We start from the raw sequence: 17,632 nt of genomic DNA, 5'->3' as shown, positions 1-17,632 counted from the left end.
CCATAAACGTGGATGCATATGCAAAAGTTCAATATATACATAGCTGTACAGCAGGGGTGTCAAACTCAAATACAGAGAGGGCCAAAATTGAAAACTGAACAAAGCCGGTTGAACAAATTAACCTTTTAGGTGGTAGCGTGTATTGTAGCGTCCCGGAAGAGTTAGTGCTGCAAGGGATTCTGGGTATTTGTTCTGTTGTGTTACGGTGCGGATGTTCTCCCGAAATGTGTTTGTCATTCTTGTTTGGTGTGGGTTCACAGTGTGGTGCATATTTGTAACAGTGTTAAAGTTGTTTATACGGCCACCCTCAGTGTGACCTGTATAGCTGCTGACTAAGTATGCGTTGCATTCACTTATGTGTACAAACTGAAATTAAATTACATGGCGCGGGCCAGAGTTTGACACCCATGCTGCACCTTATTGCTCTTTTATATCCTGCACTACAACGAGTTAATCCAACAAAATGTTGTTCTTATCTGTACTGTAATGTTCAAATTTGAATGACAATTGAATAAAAAAAAGGAAGGAAGGAAGAACTGTGAGCCTTCATTTGAGGATAACTTTTATCATAGTCAGTGTTATGTATGTTTTTTGTTTATTTATTTATTTTATTAGTATGGTTTTTGTGGCCATTTGAACTATGCTGCTTAAATTGGCAGATTTTTATCTTTTATCCACATAAAATTTCACCCTTTTTTATTTGTGTGAAACCATTTTTATTATTGAACTAAATTTCCTGTATTTTTTAATTTGAAAACAAGTTAATTGGAAATAATTGAATTGTTAGTGCAAAATAACACATTCACCTAATTAAACATATATTGGCATATCTTCATATTGCTGCCTCGGATTTGATCGGATTTTCTCTAGCCCGCACCGGGAACAAAGGCAACATATGGGAAAATGTACCATTATAGTCTCATCAATATCAGAGCAGGAAGGGGCTCGGAAAACATTTGCGAAGAAATGTCATATGAAGGGCAGGAGGGCTGCATGTGTACCTAATGTTGTGACCAGTGAGTCTATATTTGGATAAAAGACAAGTTTCCCCAGAGTATTCCTGCTGATCTAAACATGTTTCTTCCACACAAACAGTCATGTAAACGCTTGCAATGCATAGATGGCAATTTTATAATGATGCAATGCAAAAGTCCATTTCTATTTTTGATTTGCTGTACACACTTACCTTTTGCTCCGTGTGTTAACCTTGTGACCAAGTGACCGTGCAGAGAGGATCCCAATTAGTCAAAGCTGCCCTTGTAATTGCACACCTGTTGGGATGATCCTCCATTGTTGACTTTAGGTCTTTTACCCTACGAGACACGGCAACGTAGAATTAGCCGATCACGGCACGTGCAGAGTATCATGTTGCAACACGTGCAAAGTACACAAACAGACACTGATGAGCAAAGCAAGTGCAAACCCAAAAAAAATGTACTATTTGACAAATATTACAAATATCACACTAAATGTGTGCTTTCTTCATATTGACAGTCATAAGTCCGAAATTGGGACCATTTGTGACTCATTGTGTGTTTTTGTTAGGCCACTAAAATTAAAGATGGTCTGCATCAAAACATACTAAGAAGATTTAGAGCAGGGGTGTCCAAAGTGTCCAAATTTGCGGCCCGCGGGTAATTTTTTTTATCGGCCCTAAGCACATTCTAAAAATACGATTAAAAAAATAAAAAACAGAAAAAGTGGTATAAAAGAGTAAACAGGTGAAATGTGACCAAAAAAAATGTTGCAATGTTTACTCTAATAACACAAAGCTGCCATGCAGGCTGTTATTTTCCTTAAAAAAAATAATTAAATCAATGTCACATTAAATATTCCACTTTGAGATATTTTTGGGGGAAAATGTTGCATATTTTGTGTCAATCAATGTTTATTTATGTAGCCCCAAATCACAAACGTCTCAAAGGACTGCACAAATCATTACGACTACAACATCCTCGGAAGAACCCACAAAAGGGCAAGGAAAACTCACACCCAGTGGGCAGGGAGAATTCACATCCAGTGGGACGCCAGTGACAATGCTGACTATGAGAAACCTTGGAGAGGACCTCAGATGTGGGCAAACCCCCCCCTCTAGGGGACCGAAAGCAATGGATGTCGAGCGGGTCTAACATGATACTGTGAAAGTTCAATCCATAGTGGCTCCAACACAGCCGCGAGAGGTCCGTCCACAGGAAACCATCTCAAGAGGAGGCGGATCAGCAGCGTAGAGATGTCCCCAACCGATACACAGGTGAGCGGTCCATCCTGGGTCTCGACTCTGGACAGCCAGTACTTCATCCATGGTCATCGGACCGGACCCCCTCCCCAAGGGAGGGGGGGACATAGGAGAAAGAAAAGAAGCGGCAGATCAACTGGTCTAAAAAGGAGGTCTATTTAAAGGCTAGAGTATACAGATGAGTTTTAAGGTGAGACTTAAATGCTTCTACTGAGGTAGCATCTCGAACTGTTACCGGGAGGGCATTCCAGAGTACTGGAGCCCGAACGGAAAACGCTCTATAGCCCGCAGACTTTTGCCATATAAAAACACAGTTGTTTTTTTCTAAAGAAGGGCCTAATAAGAACAAACAAAAAACATAAACAACAACAAAAGTTATAATCGACAGATGGATCTGAAGTTGATCTCAAGACGATTGTGTTTAAAGTAAACAGTAAAAAAAAAAAAAAAGTTTTTTACTTTAATGAGTAGGACCCTTTTGGATCCCCAATAATTTTAGTGCGATTTTTTTTTTTGTGTCATTGCTAAAAACAATGATAACAAATTGAAATCCATGGTGTTATGTGTTGACATTTTTAAGGCTCCATTTATTCTATAATCTCAAAAATTACACTTTAAAATTCTATAGAGGGAAACTATTGCATATTTTGTTTTTTTTCCATAACAAAACAGGGTTTTCTTTGACAAAAAGGGCACACAACTTAAATCTTTAAAAACTGTCACACCTATGGATCATGTTTTGTTTTGATTTCGGACATTCAGTCACGTTTTGCACTTCCTGGTTTTGTTTGTTTCCATGCCAACCTATTAGTTTCCGCCTGGTCCCCTTAAGTCGCGCCCCGATCCTCAGCCTCTCACACCTGTTTTCTATCACCACAGCCAGTACTTGAGTCATTTGCTTCCTGTTCATCATTCTGGGAACTTTGCTATTTGCATTTTGCTTCATGCCTTCACGATGACCTGCTACGCACCCTGCTATCCATGCCCCTTGTTTCGGTCACGGCAAGTGTTTTTGTTTTAGTTGTTCATAGTTCTGCCACAGTGCAAGTTTAAGTTTAGAGTTTATCGTCTTTCATGCCATCGAGCAGGTGTTTTGTTTTCCTGTTTGTATTTTTGTAGCCAAATTTGTACCTCTTTGTGAGCGCCCTTAGTTCGATTATTTTTGTATTTAGTATTCAAATAAACCATGTACTTACACTCTCGTTTGGCTTGTCCCGTATCCTCTCTGCATCGAAGGAGTAAACCAAATCCAAGTCTAAGCCTGACAAAAACGTTATATTGAAATATAGATCTAATGTGGATCTATAGATTTAAACCTTGAATAACAATAATACAAAATAATGACACATTTTAAATATTTTTTGGACCAAAATCCTTTGGGGTCCCTGGGATCGAGCCTGAGTGGAGGTCTAAATGTATATTTTTACACATATAGTGTATTGGTTTTTGAAATAAAAAAAAATATCAAAATGGCCCTCGCTTGTTTTGATTTTTCAGTGTGCGGCCCTCAGTGGAAAAAGTTTGGACACCCCTGGTTTAGAGCCACCCCAAAGAAAAAATACCCTAAATTAGCAGGATGTGTCCAAAAACTCTCGATTCGATTCCGATTATAGGGGTGACGATTCGATTCAAGAATTGATTCCCGATTGAACACGATTCTCCATTCAAATCAATTCTTGCAATATCAAATATTTTGTATAATCATGATAACAAAACATTTTCAAAACAGGCTGCAGGCTCCTCTTGGTTGCTCATGTATAACGTATTTACACGCAGTGTGTAAGCACAGAAATGCCATCCATCCATCCATTTTCTACCGCTTGTCCCTTTTGGGGTCGGGGGGGCTGGAGCCTATCTCAGTTGCATTCGGGCGGAAGGCGGCGTACACCCTGGACAAGTCTCAACTTCATCGCAGAGCACAGAAATGGCCTAAAAATTGTATATATATCAATCAATCAATCAATCAATGTTTACTTATATAGCCCTAAATCACTAGTGTCTCAAAGGGCTGCACAAACCACTACGACGTCCTCGGTAGGCCCACATAAGGGCAAGGAAAACTCACACCCAGTGGGACGTCGGTGACAATGATGACTATGAGAACCTTGGAGAGGAGGAAAGCAATGGATGTCGAGCGGGTCTAACATGATACTGTGAAAGTTCAATCCATATTGGATCCAACACAGTCGCGAGAGTCCAGTCCAAAGCGGATCCAACACAGCAGCGAGAGTCCCGTTCACAGCGGAGCCAGAAGGAAACCATCCCAAGCGGAGGCGGATCAGCAGCGCAGAGATGTCCCCAGCCGATACACAGGCAAGCAGTACATGGCCACCGGATCGGACCGGACCCCCTCCACAAGGGAGAGTGGGACATAGGAGGAAAAGAAAACAAACGGCAGATCAATTGGTCTAAAAAGGAAGTCTATTTAAAGGCTAGAGTATACAAATGAGTTTTAAGGTGAGACTTAAATGCTTCTACTGAGGTGGCATCTCGAACTGTTACCGGGAGGGCATTCCAGAGTACTGGAGCCCGAAATGAAAACGCTCTATAGCCCGCAGACTTTTTTTGGGCTTTAGGAATCACTAATAAGCCGGAGTCCTTTGAACGCAGATTTCTTGCCGGGACATATGGTACAATACAATCGGCAAGATAGGATGGAGCTAGACCGTGTAGTATTTTATACGTAAGTAGTAAAACCTTAAAGTCACATCTTAAGTGCACAGGAAGCCAGTGCAGGTGAGCCAGTATAGGTATATATGTATGTATATATGTATATAAAGGTATATACAGTATAGGTATATATGTATATATGTATGTATATAAGTATATATGTATATACAGTACAGGCGTAATGTGATCAAACTTTCTTGTTCTTGTCAAAAGTCTAGCAGCCGCATTTTGTACCAACTGTAATCTTTTAATGCTAGACATGGGGAGACCTGAAAATAATACGTTACAGTAGTCGAGGCGAGACGTAACAAACGCATGGATAATGATCTCAGCGTCTTTAGTGGACAAAATGGAGCGAATTTTAGCGATATTACGGAGATGAAAGGCCGTTTTAGTAACGCTTTTAATGTGTGACTCAAAGGAGAGAGTTGGGTCGAAGATAATACCCAGATTCTTTACCGTGTCGCCTTGTTTTATTATTTGGTTGTCAAATGTTAAAGTCATATTATTAAATAGAGGTCGGTGTCTAGCAGGACCGATAATCAGCATTTCCGTTTTTTTGGCGTTAAGTTGCAAAAAATTAGCGGACATCCATTGTTTAATTTCATTAAGACACGCCTCCAGCTGACTACAATCCGGGGTGTTGGTCAGCTTTAGGGGCATGTAGAGTTGGGTGTCATCAGCATAGCAGTGAAAGCTAACACCGTATTTGCGTATGATGTCACCTAGCGGCAGCATGTAGATGCTGAAGAGTGCAGGGCCAAGGACCGAACCCTGGGGAACTCCACACGTTACCTTAACATAGTCCGAGGTCACATTGTTATGGGAGACACACTGCATCCTATCAGTAAGATAAGAGTTAAACCAAGATATATATATAAATATATATATAAAATATATACAGTATATATATCTTTTTTTATATGTTTTGCAAGGTGTTATAAGGAGGCCATGCACAATATTAGTTGTTTTTTTTATGTTTACAAAAATAGTTGTTTAAATTTTCTGGTTTCTGGAAGAAAAAAAAAACTATATAAGAGGTGGTCTATAAATGTTTGTTTGCCACATGGGTACACATGATGATGTCATACTGTTTTCCCATCATCAGTCCAGGTGAGCTCTAGGAAGTCAGCCTGCCACAGTGACACACATGCCCCCTGGGCTTCAGATTATAACAACATTGAAGATCCCTCGCCCACCAACTCTTCTTACCATTGATCCCCTTTTTAGTCTGCACTCATTTGCTGTTACGTTTGCCCCACAATCTGAGGAAAAGCTCCAGATTATTGTTATCATATGTGTGCCATTCGGCCCCGTCTGTGTCGCCCATCCCTGCACAGGTAGAGTGATCAGTATGTAGCGTTTTGAAATGAGGTTAAGCCTTATTTCAGCCATATGGAGCCAACTAAAGGCTGGCCCACTGATTAAAAAAGGCACGTGCAAGCTGGATTGGTGACAAAGCTTAACGATTCCTCCTAAAATAGCTCTAGTCTACTCTGCTTGTGAGCACAGTTGCATCTCACACACGTGCAGAGACGGCGGACCAGGAGGGAAAAGTGAATACGAGAGATGCGTTGTTGCTGGGTTTTTACGGAAGTGATGTATTTTTAGATCTGGGTGGATTATTTTTAGTAGCGTGGCTGCAGTTATGCTGCAGAATGTGTTGGTGTGCGGGAGAAGAAACATTTCCATCTGTCTTCATCTTCAGATGTTAAAGGGGAACATTATCACAATTTCAAAAGGGTTAAAAACAATAAAAGTCAGTTCCCAGTGGCTTGTTGTATTTTTTGAAGTTTTTTTCAAAATTTTACCGGTCCCGGAATATCCCTAAATAAAGCTTTTAAGTGCCTTATTTTCGCTATCTTCGAAGCCACTATCCATTTCCCTGTGACGTCACACATTGCTGCCAATGTAAACAAACAATGGGAATACCACAGCAAGATATAGCGACATTAGCTCGGATTCAGACTCGGATTTCAGCGGTTTAAGCGATTCAACAGATTACGCATGTATTGAAACAGATGATTGGAGTATGAAAGTATTGAAGAAGAAACTGAAGCTATTGAACGAATAGCTATTGACGCTATTCATAGCCATAGCATGGCCGAAAAGCTGCGTTAGCATCGCCGGTAAAATGTGCGGACCAAACGATCAGGACTTTTGCATTTTGTGATAATGGAGCAACTTAAATCCTTCGATTGGTAAGTGTTTTTTTCGCATTAAATGTGGGTGGAAAGAAACGTAATATAGTTGCAAATGCATCTGCAGGTTATCCATACATCTCTGTGCCATGTCTGCGCCGGTAAATAGCATGTTAGCATCGATTAGCGTAGCATGTTAGCATCGATTCGCGCAGCATGTTAGCATCGATTAGCTGGCAGTCAACATCAACAAAACTCACCTTTGTGATTTCGTTGACTTTATCGTTGCAAATGCATCAGCAGGTTATCCATACATCTCTGTGCCATGTCTGCATTAGCACCCCCGGTAAATAGCATGTTAGCATCGATTAGCATAGCATGTTAGCATCGATTAGCATAGCATGTTAGCATCGATTGGCTGGCAGTCAACATCAATAAAACTCACCTTTGTGATTTCGTTGACTTTATCGTTGCAAATGCATCAGCAGGTTATCCATACATCTCTGTGCCATGTCTGCTTTAGCACCCCCGGTAAATAGCATGTTAGCATCGATTAGCATAGCATGTTAGCATCGATTAGCTGGCAGTCATGCTGCAACCAAATATGTCTGATTAGCACATAAGTCAACATTTATCGTTGCAAATGCATCTGCAGGTTATCCATACATCTCTGTGCCATGTCTGTCTTAGCATCGCCGGTCAAATGTGAAGACACTTTGGTACATTCAAAGGGGGTCTGGCGGCAGATTTCTTGCCAGTGGTGCAACTTGAATCCCTCCCTGTTAGTGTTGTTACACCCTCCGACAACACACCCACCAGGCATGATGTCTCCAAGGTTCCAAAAAATAGTCGAAAAAACGGAAAATAACAGAGCTGAGACCCGGTGTTTGTAATGTGAAAATGAAAATGGCGGGTGTGTTACCTCGGTGACGTCACATTCTGACGTCATCGCTAAAAGAGCGATAAACAGAAAGGCGTTTAATTCGCCAAAATTCACCCATTTAGAGTTCGTAAATCGGTTAAAAAAATATATGGTCTTTTTCTGCACCATCAAGGTATATATTGACGCTTACATAGGTTTGGTGATAATGTTCCCTTTTAAAGCATTCCCAAATCTGACGATAAATGTGGCGTCAAAACAAAGGGGAACATAAATGCAACATTAGTTATAGCCGTTCAGTGAGTGAAAAGAAGCGAATTATATTTTTTTGAAGTGACTCAAAGCACTTTCTATTAAGAAATTCATTATTAAAAGTAAGTTGTGCATTTACACTAGAGCAGGGGTCAGCAACCTTTTTGAAACCAAGAGCTACTTCTTGGGTACTGATTAATGCCAAGGGCTACCAGTTTGATACACACTTCAATAAATTGCCAGAAATAGCCAATTTGCTCAATTTACCTTTAATAAATACTGTAAATCTATATATATATAAAAAAATGGGTATTTCTGTCTGTCATTCCGTCGTACATTTTTTTTCCTTTTACGGAAGTTTTATGTAGAGAATAAATGATGAAACAAACACTTAATTGAATGATTTAAAAGAGGAGAAAACACGGAAAAAAATATAAATTAAATTTGAAACATAGTTTATCTTCAATATCGACTCTTTAACATTCAAAATTCAACCAAAAAAATGAAGAGAAAAACTATCTAATTTGAATCTTTTTGAAAAAATTAAAAAAGTAATTTATGGAACATCATTAGTAATTTTTCCAGATTAAGATTAATTTTAGAATGTTGTTGACATGTTTTAAATAGTTTAAAATCCAATCTGCACTTTGTTAGAATATATAACAAATTGGACCAAGCTATATTTCTAACAAAGACAAATCATTATTTCTTGTAGATTTTCCAGAACAAAACTTTTTAAAGACATTCAAAAGATTTTGAAAAAAGATTTAAATTTGATTCTCGAAAATTTCCTAGATTTGCCAGAATACTATTTTTGAATCTTAATTATAATAAGTTTGAAGAAATATTTCACAAATATTCTTTGTCGAAAAAACAGAAGCTAAAATGAAAAATTACATTAAAATGTATTTATTATTCTTTACAATAAAAAAAAAATTGAACATTGATTTAAATTGTCAGGAAAGAAAAGGAATTAATTTAAAAGGTAAAAAGGTATATGTGTTTAAAAATCCTAAAATCATTTTTAAGGTTGTATTTTTTCTCTAAAATTGTGTGAAAGTTATAAGAAGCAAAGTAAAAAAAAATTATTCAAACAAGTGAAGACCAAGTCTTTAAAATATTTTCTTGAAATTTTCAAATTCTATTTCAGTTTTGTCTCTCTTAGAATTAAAAATGTCGACCAAAGCGAGACCAGCTTGCTAGTAAATAAATACAATTTAAAAAATAGAGGCAGCTCACTGGTAAGTGCTGCTATTTCAGCTATTTTTAGAACAGGCCAGCGGGCGACTCATCTGGTCCTAACGGGCGACCTGGTGTCCGCGGGCACCGAGTTGGTGACCCCTGCACTAGACTGAGAGTAAGGTGGGTGAAATGTTTTGCCCAAGGATGCTGAGGATGGCAAAAACTGGATTTAAACCATGAACCCTGAAGTTCCTGGTCAGTCGAACGCTTTCAACATTGTTATTCTTTCCACAGACGTCACGCCCCGAAGCCTTTCCCCACAGACAGCCAGCAGAGGGCAGTCGTCTTGGGACAAACCGATCCTGCTTACAGGTCAGATTCAAACCTCTGCAACTTGCTTGAACACAATCTGGACTTTCTTTCGCTCCACGGTGGCTTATTTTGCAGCCGTACTCAATATTCGAATCGATTTTTTCCCCACGCCCCTCGAACTTAGGTAATATAGTAACATTTGCTGGGGCAAGGTTACTAAGGTAGGGATCGCACAGGGCGTAAAACTAGCCAGGACCGCCTCTGGAGTCGAGAGCAGTGTAACACAGACATGTTTAGTTATAAATACACCTTACAGATACAGTTGGAGTTGCACAGGGTATTAATAACACAACAACGCGTAGGATTCTTTGTTTAGGCACCCGATTCCGTGGAACGATACACAAGCAAACACACAAGAGTTTGGCCGTACGATACCCGAGAAGATATACGAAAGCTGGTACAAACATTTGTGACGAAAATTGGGGTGTAGGAAAACCCAAGTAACACATTATGTAGTTTGGAATTGCTTGATCTGTAAAGACAGCAATATTTTGGAGTTTGTCTGTTAGTATTTTTTTTTATCATCCATCCATCCATCATCTTCCGCTTATCCGAGGTCGGGTCGCGGGGGCAGCAGCCTAAGCAGGGAAGCCCAGACTTCCTTCTCCCCAGCCACTTCGTCTAGCTCTTCCCGGGGGATCCCGAGGTGTTCCCAGGCCAGCCGGGAGACATAGTCTTCCCAACGTGTCCTGGGTCTTCCCCGTGGCCTCCTACCAGCTGGACGTGCCCTAAACACCTCCTTAGGGAGGCGTTCGGGTGGCATCCTGACCAGATGCCCGAACCACCTCATCTGGCTCCTCTCGATATGAAGGAGCAGCGGCTTTACTTTGAGTTCCTCCCGGATGGCAGAGCTTCTCACCCTATCTCTAAGGGAGAGACCTGGAAACTCATTTGGGCCGCTTGTACCCGTGATCTTATCCTTTCGGTCATGACCCAAAGCTCATGACCATAGGTGAGGGTGGGAACGTAGATCGACCGGTAAATTGAGAGCTTCGCCTTCCGGCTCAGCTCCTTCTTCACCACAACGGATCGGTACAACGTCCGCATTACTGAAGACGCCGCACCGATCCGCCTGTCGATCTCACCATCCACTCTTCCCCCACTCGTGAACAAGACTCCTAGGTACTTGAACTCCTCCACTTGGGGCAGGGTCTCCTCCCCAACCCGGAGATGGCACTCCACCCTTTTCCGGGCGAGAAAAAAAATCCAATAATTAAAAATGTTGACATTATTAATTATTTGCGATCAAGTTAAGAAAAGAAAAAACTAAATGAATAGAAATAATATTTCATTACAAACATAGAATATGTGTTGATTTTTAGAACATTTAAATGAGCCATTATCAACGAAGTTACCATATTTAATTACCGTTAGCGTGTTACTCATGAACTGATAAGTGCTTGACTCGCTTGACATGTGTGCAGACAGTAGGGGTGTGGGGAAAAATCGATTCGAATACGAATCGCGATTCTCTCGTTGTGCGATTCAGAATCGATTCTCTTTTTTTTTTAATCGTTTTTTTTTTTTTTTATCAATCCAATAAACCAATACACAGCAATACCATAACAATGCAATCCAATTCCAAAAGCAAACCTGACCCAGCAACACTCAGAACTGCAATAAACAGAGCAATTGAGAGGAGACACAAACACCACACAGAACAAAACAAAAGTAGTGAAACAAAAATGAATATTATCAACAACAGTATCAATATTAGTTATAATTTCAGCATAGCAGTGATTAAAAATCCCTCATTGACATTATCATTAGACATTTATAAAAATAAAAAAAAGAACAATAGTGTCACAGTGGCTTACACTTGCATGGCATCTCACAAGCTTGACAACACACTGTGTCCAATGTTTTCACAAAGATAAAATAAGTCATATTTTTGGTTCCTTTAATAGTTAAAACAAATTTACATTATTGCAATCAGTTGATAAAACATTGTCCTTTACAATCATAAAAGCTTTTTTTTTTTTTTTTAAATCTACTACTCTGCTAGCATGTCAGCAGACTGGGGTAGATCCTGCAGAAATCTATGTATTGAATGAATACAGAATCCTTTTAAATCGGGAAAAAATTGTTTTTGACTCGAGAATCGCGTTTAATCGAAAAAAAAAAATCGATATATATAACGAATCGCGACCCCAAGAAACACTATTGAATCGAATCGTGGGACACCCAAAGATTCGCAGCCCTAGCAGACATGTTCAGTTTTTTGACGGTGTAAATCAATCAATCAATCAATCAATGTTTATTTATATAGCCCCAAATCACAAATGTCTCAAAGGACTGCACAAATCATTACGACTACAACATCCTCGGAAGAACCCACAAAAGGGCAAGGAAAACTCACACCCAGTGGGCAGGGAGAATTCACATCCAGTGGGACGCCAGTGACAATGCTGACTATGAGAAACCTTGGAGAGGACCTCAGATGTGGGCAACCCCCCCCCCTCTAGGGGACCGAAAGCAATGGATGTCGAGCGGGTCTAACATGATACTGTGAAAGTTTAATCCATAGTGGCTCCAACACAGCCGCGAGAGTTCAGTTCAAAGCGGATCCAAGACAGCAGCGAGAGTCCCGTCCACAGGAGACCATCTCAAGCGGATCAGCAGCGTAGAGACGTCCCCAACCGATACAGGCGAGCGGTCCATCCTGGGTCCCGACGAGCGGTCCATCCTGGGTCTCGACTCTGGACAGCCAGTACTTCATCCATGGTCATCGGACCGGACCCCCTCCACAAGGGAGGGGGGGACATAGGAGAAAGAAAAGAAGCGGCAGATCAACTGGTCTAAAAAGGAGGTCTATTTAAAGGCTAGAGTATACAGATGAGTTTTAAGGTGAGACTTAAATGCTTCTACTGAGGTAGCATCTCGAACTGTTACCGGGAGGGCATTCCAGAGTACTGGAGACCGAACGGAAAACGCTCTATAGCCCGCAGACTTTTTTTGGGCTCTAGGAATCACTAATAAGCCGGAGTCTTTTGAACGCAGATTTCTTGCCGGGACATACGGTACAATACAATCGGCAAGATAGGATGGAGCTAGACCGTGTAGTATTTTATACGTAAGTAGTAAAACCTTAAAGTCCCCCCCCCTCTAGGGGACCAAAAGCAATGGATGTGGAGCGGGTCTAACATGATACTGTGAAAGTTCAATCCATAGTGGCTCCAACACAGCCGCGAGAGTTCAGTTCAAGCGGATCAAGACAGCAGCGAGAGTCCCGTCCACAGGAAACCATCTCAAGCGGAGGCGGATCAGCCGCGTAGAGGTTGGAAGGTTGGAAGGTTGCCTCATATAATAATATAATAATGCACTACATCCAGTTTGATTGGAGATTGGAGCTCCTTATGGATGCCGCATGCCTTGCAGTTATTTACGGGCATACAGCTGTATTTATTCCCTTTGCCTGCTGAGGCCCCACCATCTATATTTAGCTCTATCTCTGTGCATCATAAACAAGTTGGCACTACAGCAGCAGGGCAACACATGTGAGAGGCAAACATCACATTTATTGTATAACCGGGAAAGCCTTTGTAGCTAATCTCTAATACGTTTATTCGTGTGATCTGTAAGGACAGCGTTGTGGCTATTACTTTATATTTTGGGAATGGCGGCTAACAAAGTGAAGGCATGTCCTAAATATGTACCGTAATTCCTCCCTGACACAGATAAGACACCTTTTTAAATATCCAATTCTTCCCAGAGAACATGGCCTTGGAGAGCGGTTTAATTTTACCCATCAAGCTCCTAGAGTATGCTTGATGGCAGCCAGAGATGAGCAAGTTGCTGCTCTACTCCGCCCCCCCCCCCAACCCCCCACTGAGAGCCCACGGAGACACAACACCAGGACCCGGCCTCGCCAGGACCGAGGACTTTGTCCCCGTTAACCCCTGTAACTCCAGCCGCTCCCTGCTGGGGGTTGTGATCACCTGAGCCTCCGACTAAAAAGTGATCATCCCATCAAACAGACGATGAAAGGGGTTGTGACAAGTGTGTAAGGACAGCGTGAAAAGGATAGCGTTCATTACTGGGTCACACTCACTGACCCACTCTCATGACTCTTTTGTGGTTGAAAAATGAGTTGCTCCTCTCATTGAAAAAGTCCTTCAGAAAGTCTTTTTCAAGGGCCCATATCAGATTATTTCCCCAAATAATGTCAAATCTAGTTTGTCTATGAATGTTCTCATTTATCCAGGTCATTGTCATCTCAGGGCATTTAATCGATCGCGACTTAGTTTGTCTTAGAAGACGTTTCACCTCTCATCCGAGTAGGCTTCATCAGTTCATGCTCAAAGAATTAGTTTGGTCGGATCGAGTCAGACTAGATCTGACCAATCCAAGTCGATGAGCACAAACTGATGACAGACTTAGATTGGTCAGAGCTCATCCGACTATCTGACTAGCCTACTCAAATGAGCGGCGAAACGTCTTCTAAGACAAACCAAACAGTCCAGTTGCAATCGATTGAAAATCTAGTTTGATGATGGAATTTTGTGTGTCTGTGGGTACCTAATTCTACCCTTTTATAGGTATGGAATCACTTTAAATCAAGCAGTTACAACCTTTGATGCATCCAGTTGAAGACTCTGCATCGGCTCAAGCACTTGGCGGCCAAACAGGCCTATTTGTAGCAAACTGCCTCTGAGTAATGTTACGATTTCCCATGCCAGCAAGCCTGATGGAAATTGCTTTAAAGTAAGGCTCAACTTTTCAGACTAGTTAAATTTGCCGTATATATGCTATCAATCAATCAATCAATGTTTATTTATATAGCCCCAAATCACAAATGTCTCAAAGGACTGCACAAATCATTACGACTACAACATCCTCGGAAGAACCCACAAAAGGGCAAGGAAAACTCACACCCAGTGGGCAGGGAGAATTCACATCCAGTGGGACGCCAGTGACAATGCTGACTATGAGAAACCTTGGAGAGGACCTCAGATGTGGGCAACCCCCCCCCCCTCTAGGGGACCGAAAGCAATGGATGTCGAGCGGGTCTAACATGATACTGTGAAAGTTCAATCCATAGTGGCTCCAACACAGCCGCGAGAGTTCAGTTCAAAGCGGATCCAAGACAGCAGCGAGAGTCCCGTCCACAGGAGACCATCTCAAGCGGAGGCGGATCAGCAACGTAGAGATGTCCCCAACTGATACAAGCGAGCGGTCCATCCTGGGTCTCGACTCTGGACAGCCAGTACTTCATCCATGGTCATCGGACCGGACCCCCTCCACAAGGGAGGGGGGGACATAGGAGAAAGAAAAGAAGTGGCAGATCAACTGGTCTAAAAAGGAGGTATATTTAAAGGCTAGAGTATACAGATAAGTTTTAAGGTGAGACTTAAATGCTTCTACTGAGGTAGCATCTCGAACTGTTACCGGGAGGGCATTCCAGAGTACTGGAGCCCGAACGGAAAACGCTCTATAGCCCGCAGACTTTTTTTGGGCTCTAGGAATCACTAATAAGCCGGAGTCTACTGATTAGCATTAGCCATTTATACAAAGCGATTTCAACACCTCCAAATTTGGTGAAGAAAACAACAACTAAGATTCACGTTATAATCAAACAGCTGGTGTGTAATAAGTACAATACTTACAGTATCAACACTTTGTTGCAGTCAACAAAAGACAAGAATGGTACATTCAACTTCATGGGAAAGACTCCTTCCTGACTATGGCAACATACCTAGGACAAACTGAAATGAATGCATTCCGCGATTTCCAGTCTACTTATTTCCCCATGCTTTCAACCCTACGCTTTATACAATGCTGCGGATAATTGATGGATTTTTCCTACAAGCTTCGCGTAATGCCAATTAATTTTGCCTCGTCACAATGGACCAATGAAATTGTTCATATTAAATTAAACTCATTCACACAATTATTCAGTCAGCCATTTAGCGTGTTATGGACTCAACATCAACATGGAGAAGAAACAATGAAATGCAGTCGACACAACCCCAAACTCAGCCATTGAAAAAAGAAGAAACGCGCTCCTGAAGGCTACTATATGTTGTGTTACAGCCACTTTTGGTAAATTTGTAAATACACACAAGTGCCTGTGTAAATATTTCATGTTTCAATGTGTTCGTCTGCGACTTATAGACTTGTGCGACCAATATATGTAAAAAAAAAAAAAAAAAAAATCTATAATGTCCAAAAATTGCGGCTTATAGACTGGAAATTATGGTATTTGTAAATGAGACTCACAAGTGTAAGAACACATCATGTAGCAACTGGACAGCACAGTTATCATAATCAGCTCCGCGTTAAATACCAAGTTGACATTTGATTATTAAACACAATGTGAGACCCAGGATGGACCGCTCGTCGGGACCCAGGATGGACCGCTCGCCTGTATCGGTTGGGGACATCTCTACGCTGCTGATCCGCTTGAGATGGTTTCCTGTGGACGGGACTCTCGCTGCTGTCTTGGAGCCACTATGGATTGAACTTTCACAGTATCATGTTAGACCCGCTCGACATCCATTGCTTTCGGTCCCCTAGAGGGGGGGGGTTGCCCACATCTGAGGTCCTCTCCAAGGTTTCTCATAGTCAGCATTGTCACTGGCGTCCCACTGGATGTGAATTTTCCCTGCCCACTGGGTGTGAGTTTTCCTTGCCCTTTTGTGGGTTCTTCCGAGGATGTTGTAGTCGTAATGATTTGTGCAGTCCTTTGAGACATTTGTGATTTGGGGCTATATAAATAAACATTGATTGATTGATTGATTGATTCAACACATTAACATTTATTTTCCACAAAAACACACAAAAGTAATAATGATACCAATTCCCAGTTACCCGGAATTGGCACTGTATCGGTTCAAATGCGAAAGGTGCACATCTATAGTTTATAGTTTCAATGTTAATGAAACAAATAATAGTAAATTTTTTATAATAAGGGCCTTTTATCTATGGAAAAGTATTACTATCATTATACTTCTTTCTCTGTATTTATTTATTTTGCATTTCATCCTATTTACTTCCCGTGTACTGGACATTTTGATTTGCATAATCAAGGATATCATTAGTTAAACCTGTTCTTCTTACTTGCAGAAGTTTTGCCCAGGAGGAGGGACTTTGCCTCAGCTGGAGCCTCCAGTGGTCCAGGTGGTAGTCAGCAATGCCAAGAACCAGCAGCAGCAGACCGACAACACCCTGCCCCAAATTGTCAACAAGGGGGTCCAGAACCACTATCAGACAAACACAGTGAGCATAACTTAAATTCTGCTGTTGACCATATTAGTCAGGAACAGATTTGGATAGAGTGTAGGATTGTGTGTAGTCATCGATATGCACGTAACAGCGTAGCGTGGACGTGGGTGATGACACACAGATGAATGTCTCTATGAACAACAGGTTGGGAGGCCGAAGCCCACTCAGCAATTCACTATGCGGTTCGGCGCAGCCATGGATAAAATGTCACGCAACAGTATCTTCAGCAACAAGTCAGATAAAGAAAAGTCACACGAGGGACACAGACTACCCTTGTCTCCCACAGGTATGAAATGTTATACCTCAAAATAATCTCCATCCTTGGGCTGATGGTTGAAAATAACATGTTGGCATCAGCGTGCTTGTTCACACTCCTCTGCTTTTGGCGTCCTGATCAATATGACGACATGACTCATTTGGTCCTCCTCCTCTGCTTCTTCTTGCACCTCGCTAACAGTCGCTCTCAACAACTTCCAAGATCGTCTGACTGAGTTTGAGAAGGATGAGATCATGGACTACGCCGAGATCTGGTTCCTGGGTCTGGGCTGTCAGAAGATCGAGGCTTCCCAGGCGGCACCACAGAACGGTGGCTATGATGACGATCATGGCAGCTACATCAGGGTAAAGTGTCCTGATTTTGTCTAAATGTCATTTTGTCCCAGTAAAAATCCCTCT

General features: G+C 41.5%; 1 protein-coding gene and 1 long non-coding RNA gene across 4 annotated transcripts in view; one reads left to right on the top strand and one right to left on the bottom strand.

The window, feature by feature from the left end:
* The window catches only part of dyrk4 (dual-specificity tyrosine-(Y)-phosphorylation regulated kinase 4), a 43,015-nt gene that overhangs the window by 3,007 nt on the left and 22,376 nt on the right, over positions 1 to 17,632 (top strand). For both annotated transcript variants that reach the window (XM_061917976.1, XM_061917975.1), the window contains exons 2-5: positions 9,656 to 9,733; positions 16,799 to 16,951; positions 17,102 to 17,243; positions 17,415 to 17,578. In XM_061917976.1, coding sequence (XP_061773960.1) covers positions 9,656 to 9,733; positions 16,799 to 16,951; positions 17,102 to 17,243; positions 17,415 to 17,578 — 537 coding nt within the window. The remainder of the gene's footprint in view (positions 1 to 9,655; positions 9,734 to 16,798; positions 16,952 to 17,101; positions 17,244 to 17,414; positions 17,579 to 17,632) is intronic.
* LOC133563697 (uncharacterized) overlaps positions 812 to 17,632 on the bottom strand; it is a 43,110-nt gene continuing 26,289 nt past the window's right edge. For both annotated transcript variants that reach the window (XR_009809082.1, XR_009809083.1), the window contains exon 5: positions 812 to 1,313. This is a non-coding gene — a long non-coding RNA (uncharacterized LOC133563697). The remainder of the gene's footprint in view (positions 1,314 to 17,632) is intronic.

This window comes from Nerophis ophidion, linkage group LG12 (assembly GCF_033978795.1).
Source record: "Nerophis ophidion isolate RoL-2023_Sa linkage group LG12, RoL_Noph_v1.0, whole genome shotgun sequence".
Lineage (NCBI taxonomy): Eukaryota > Metazoa > Chordata > Actinopteri > Syngnathiformes > Syngnathidae > Nerophis > Nerophis ophidion.
This window is presented reverse-complemented; position numbering and strand designations above follow the sequence as displayed.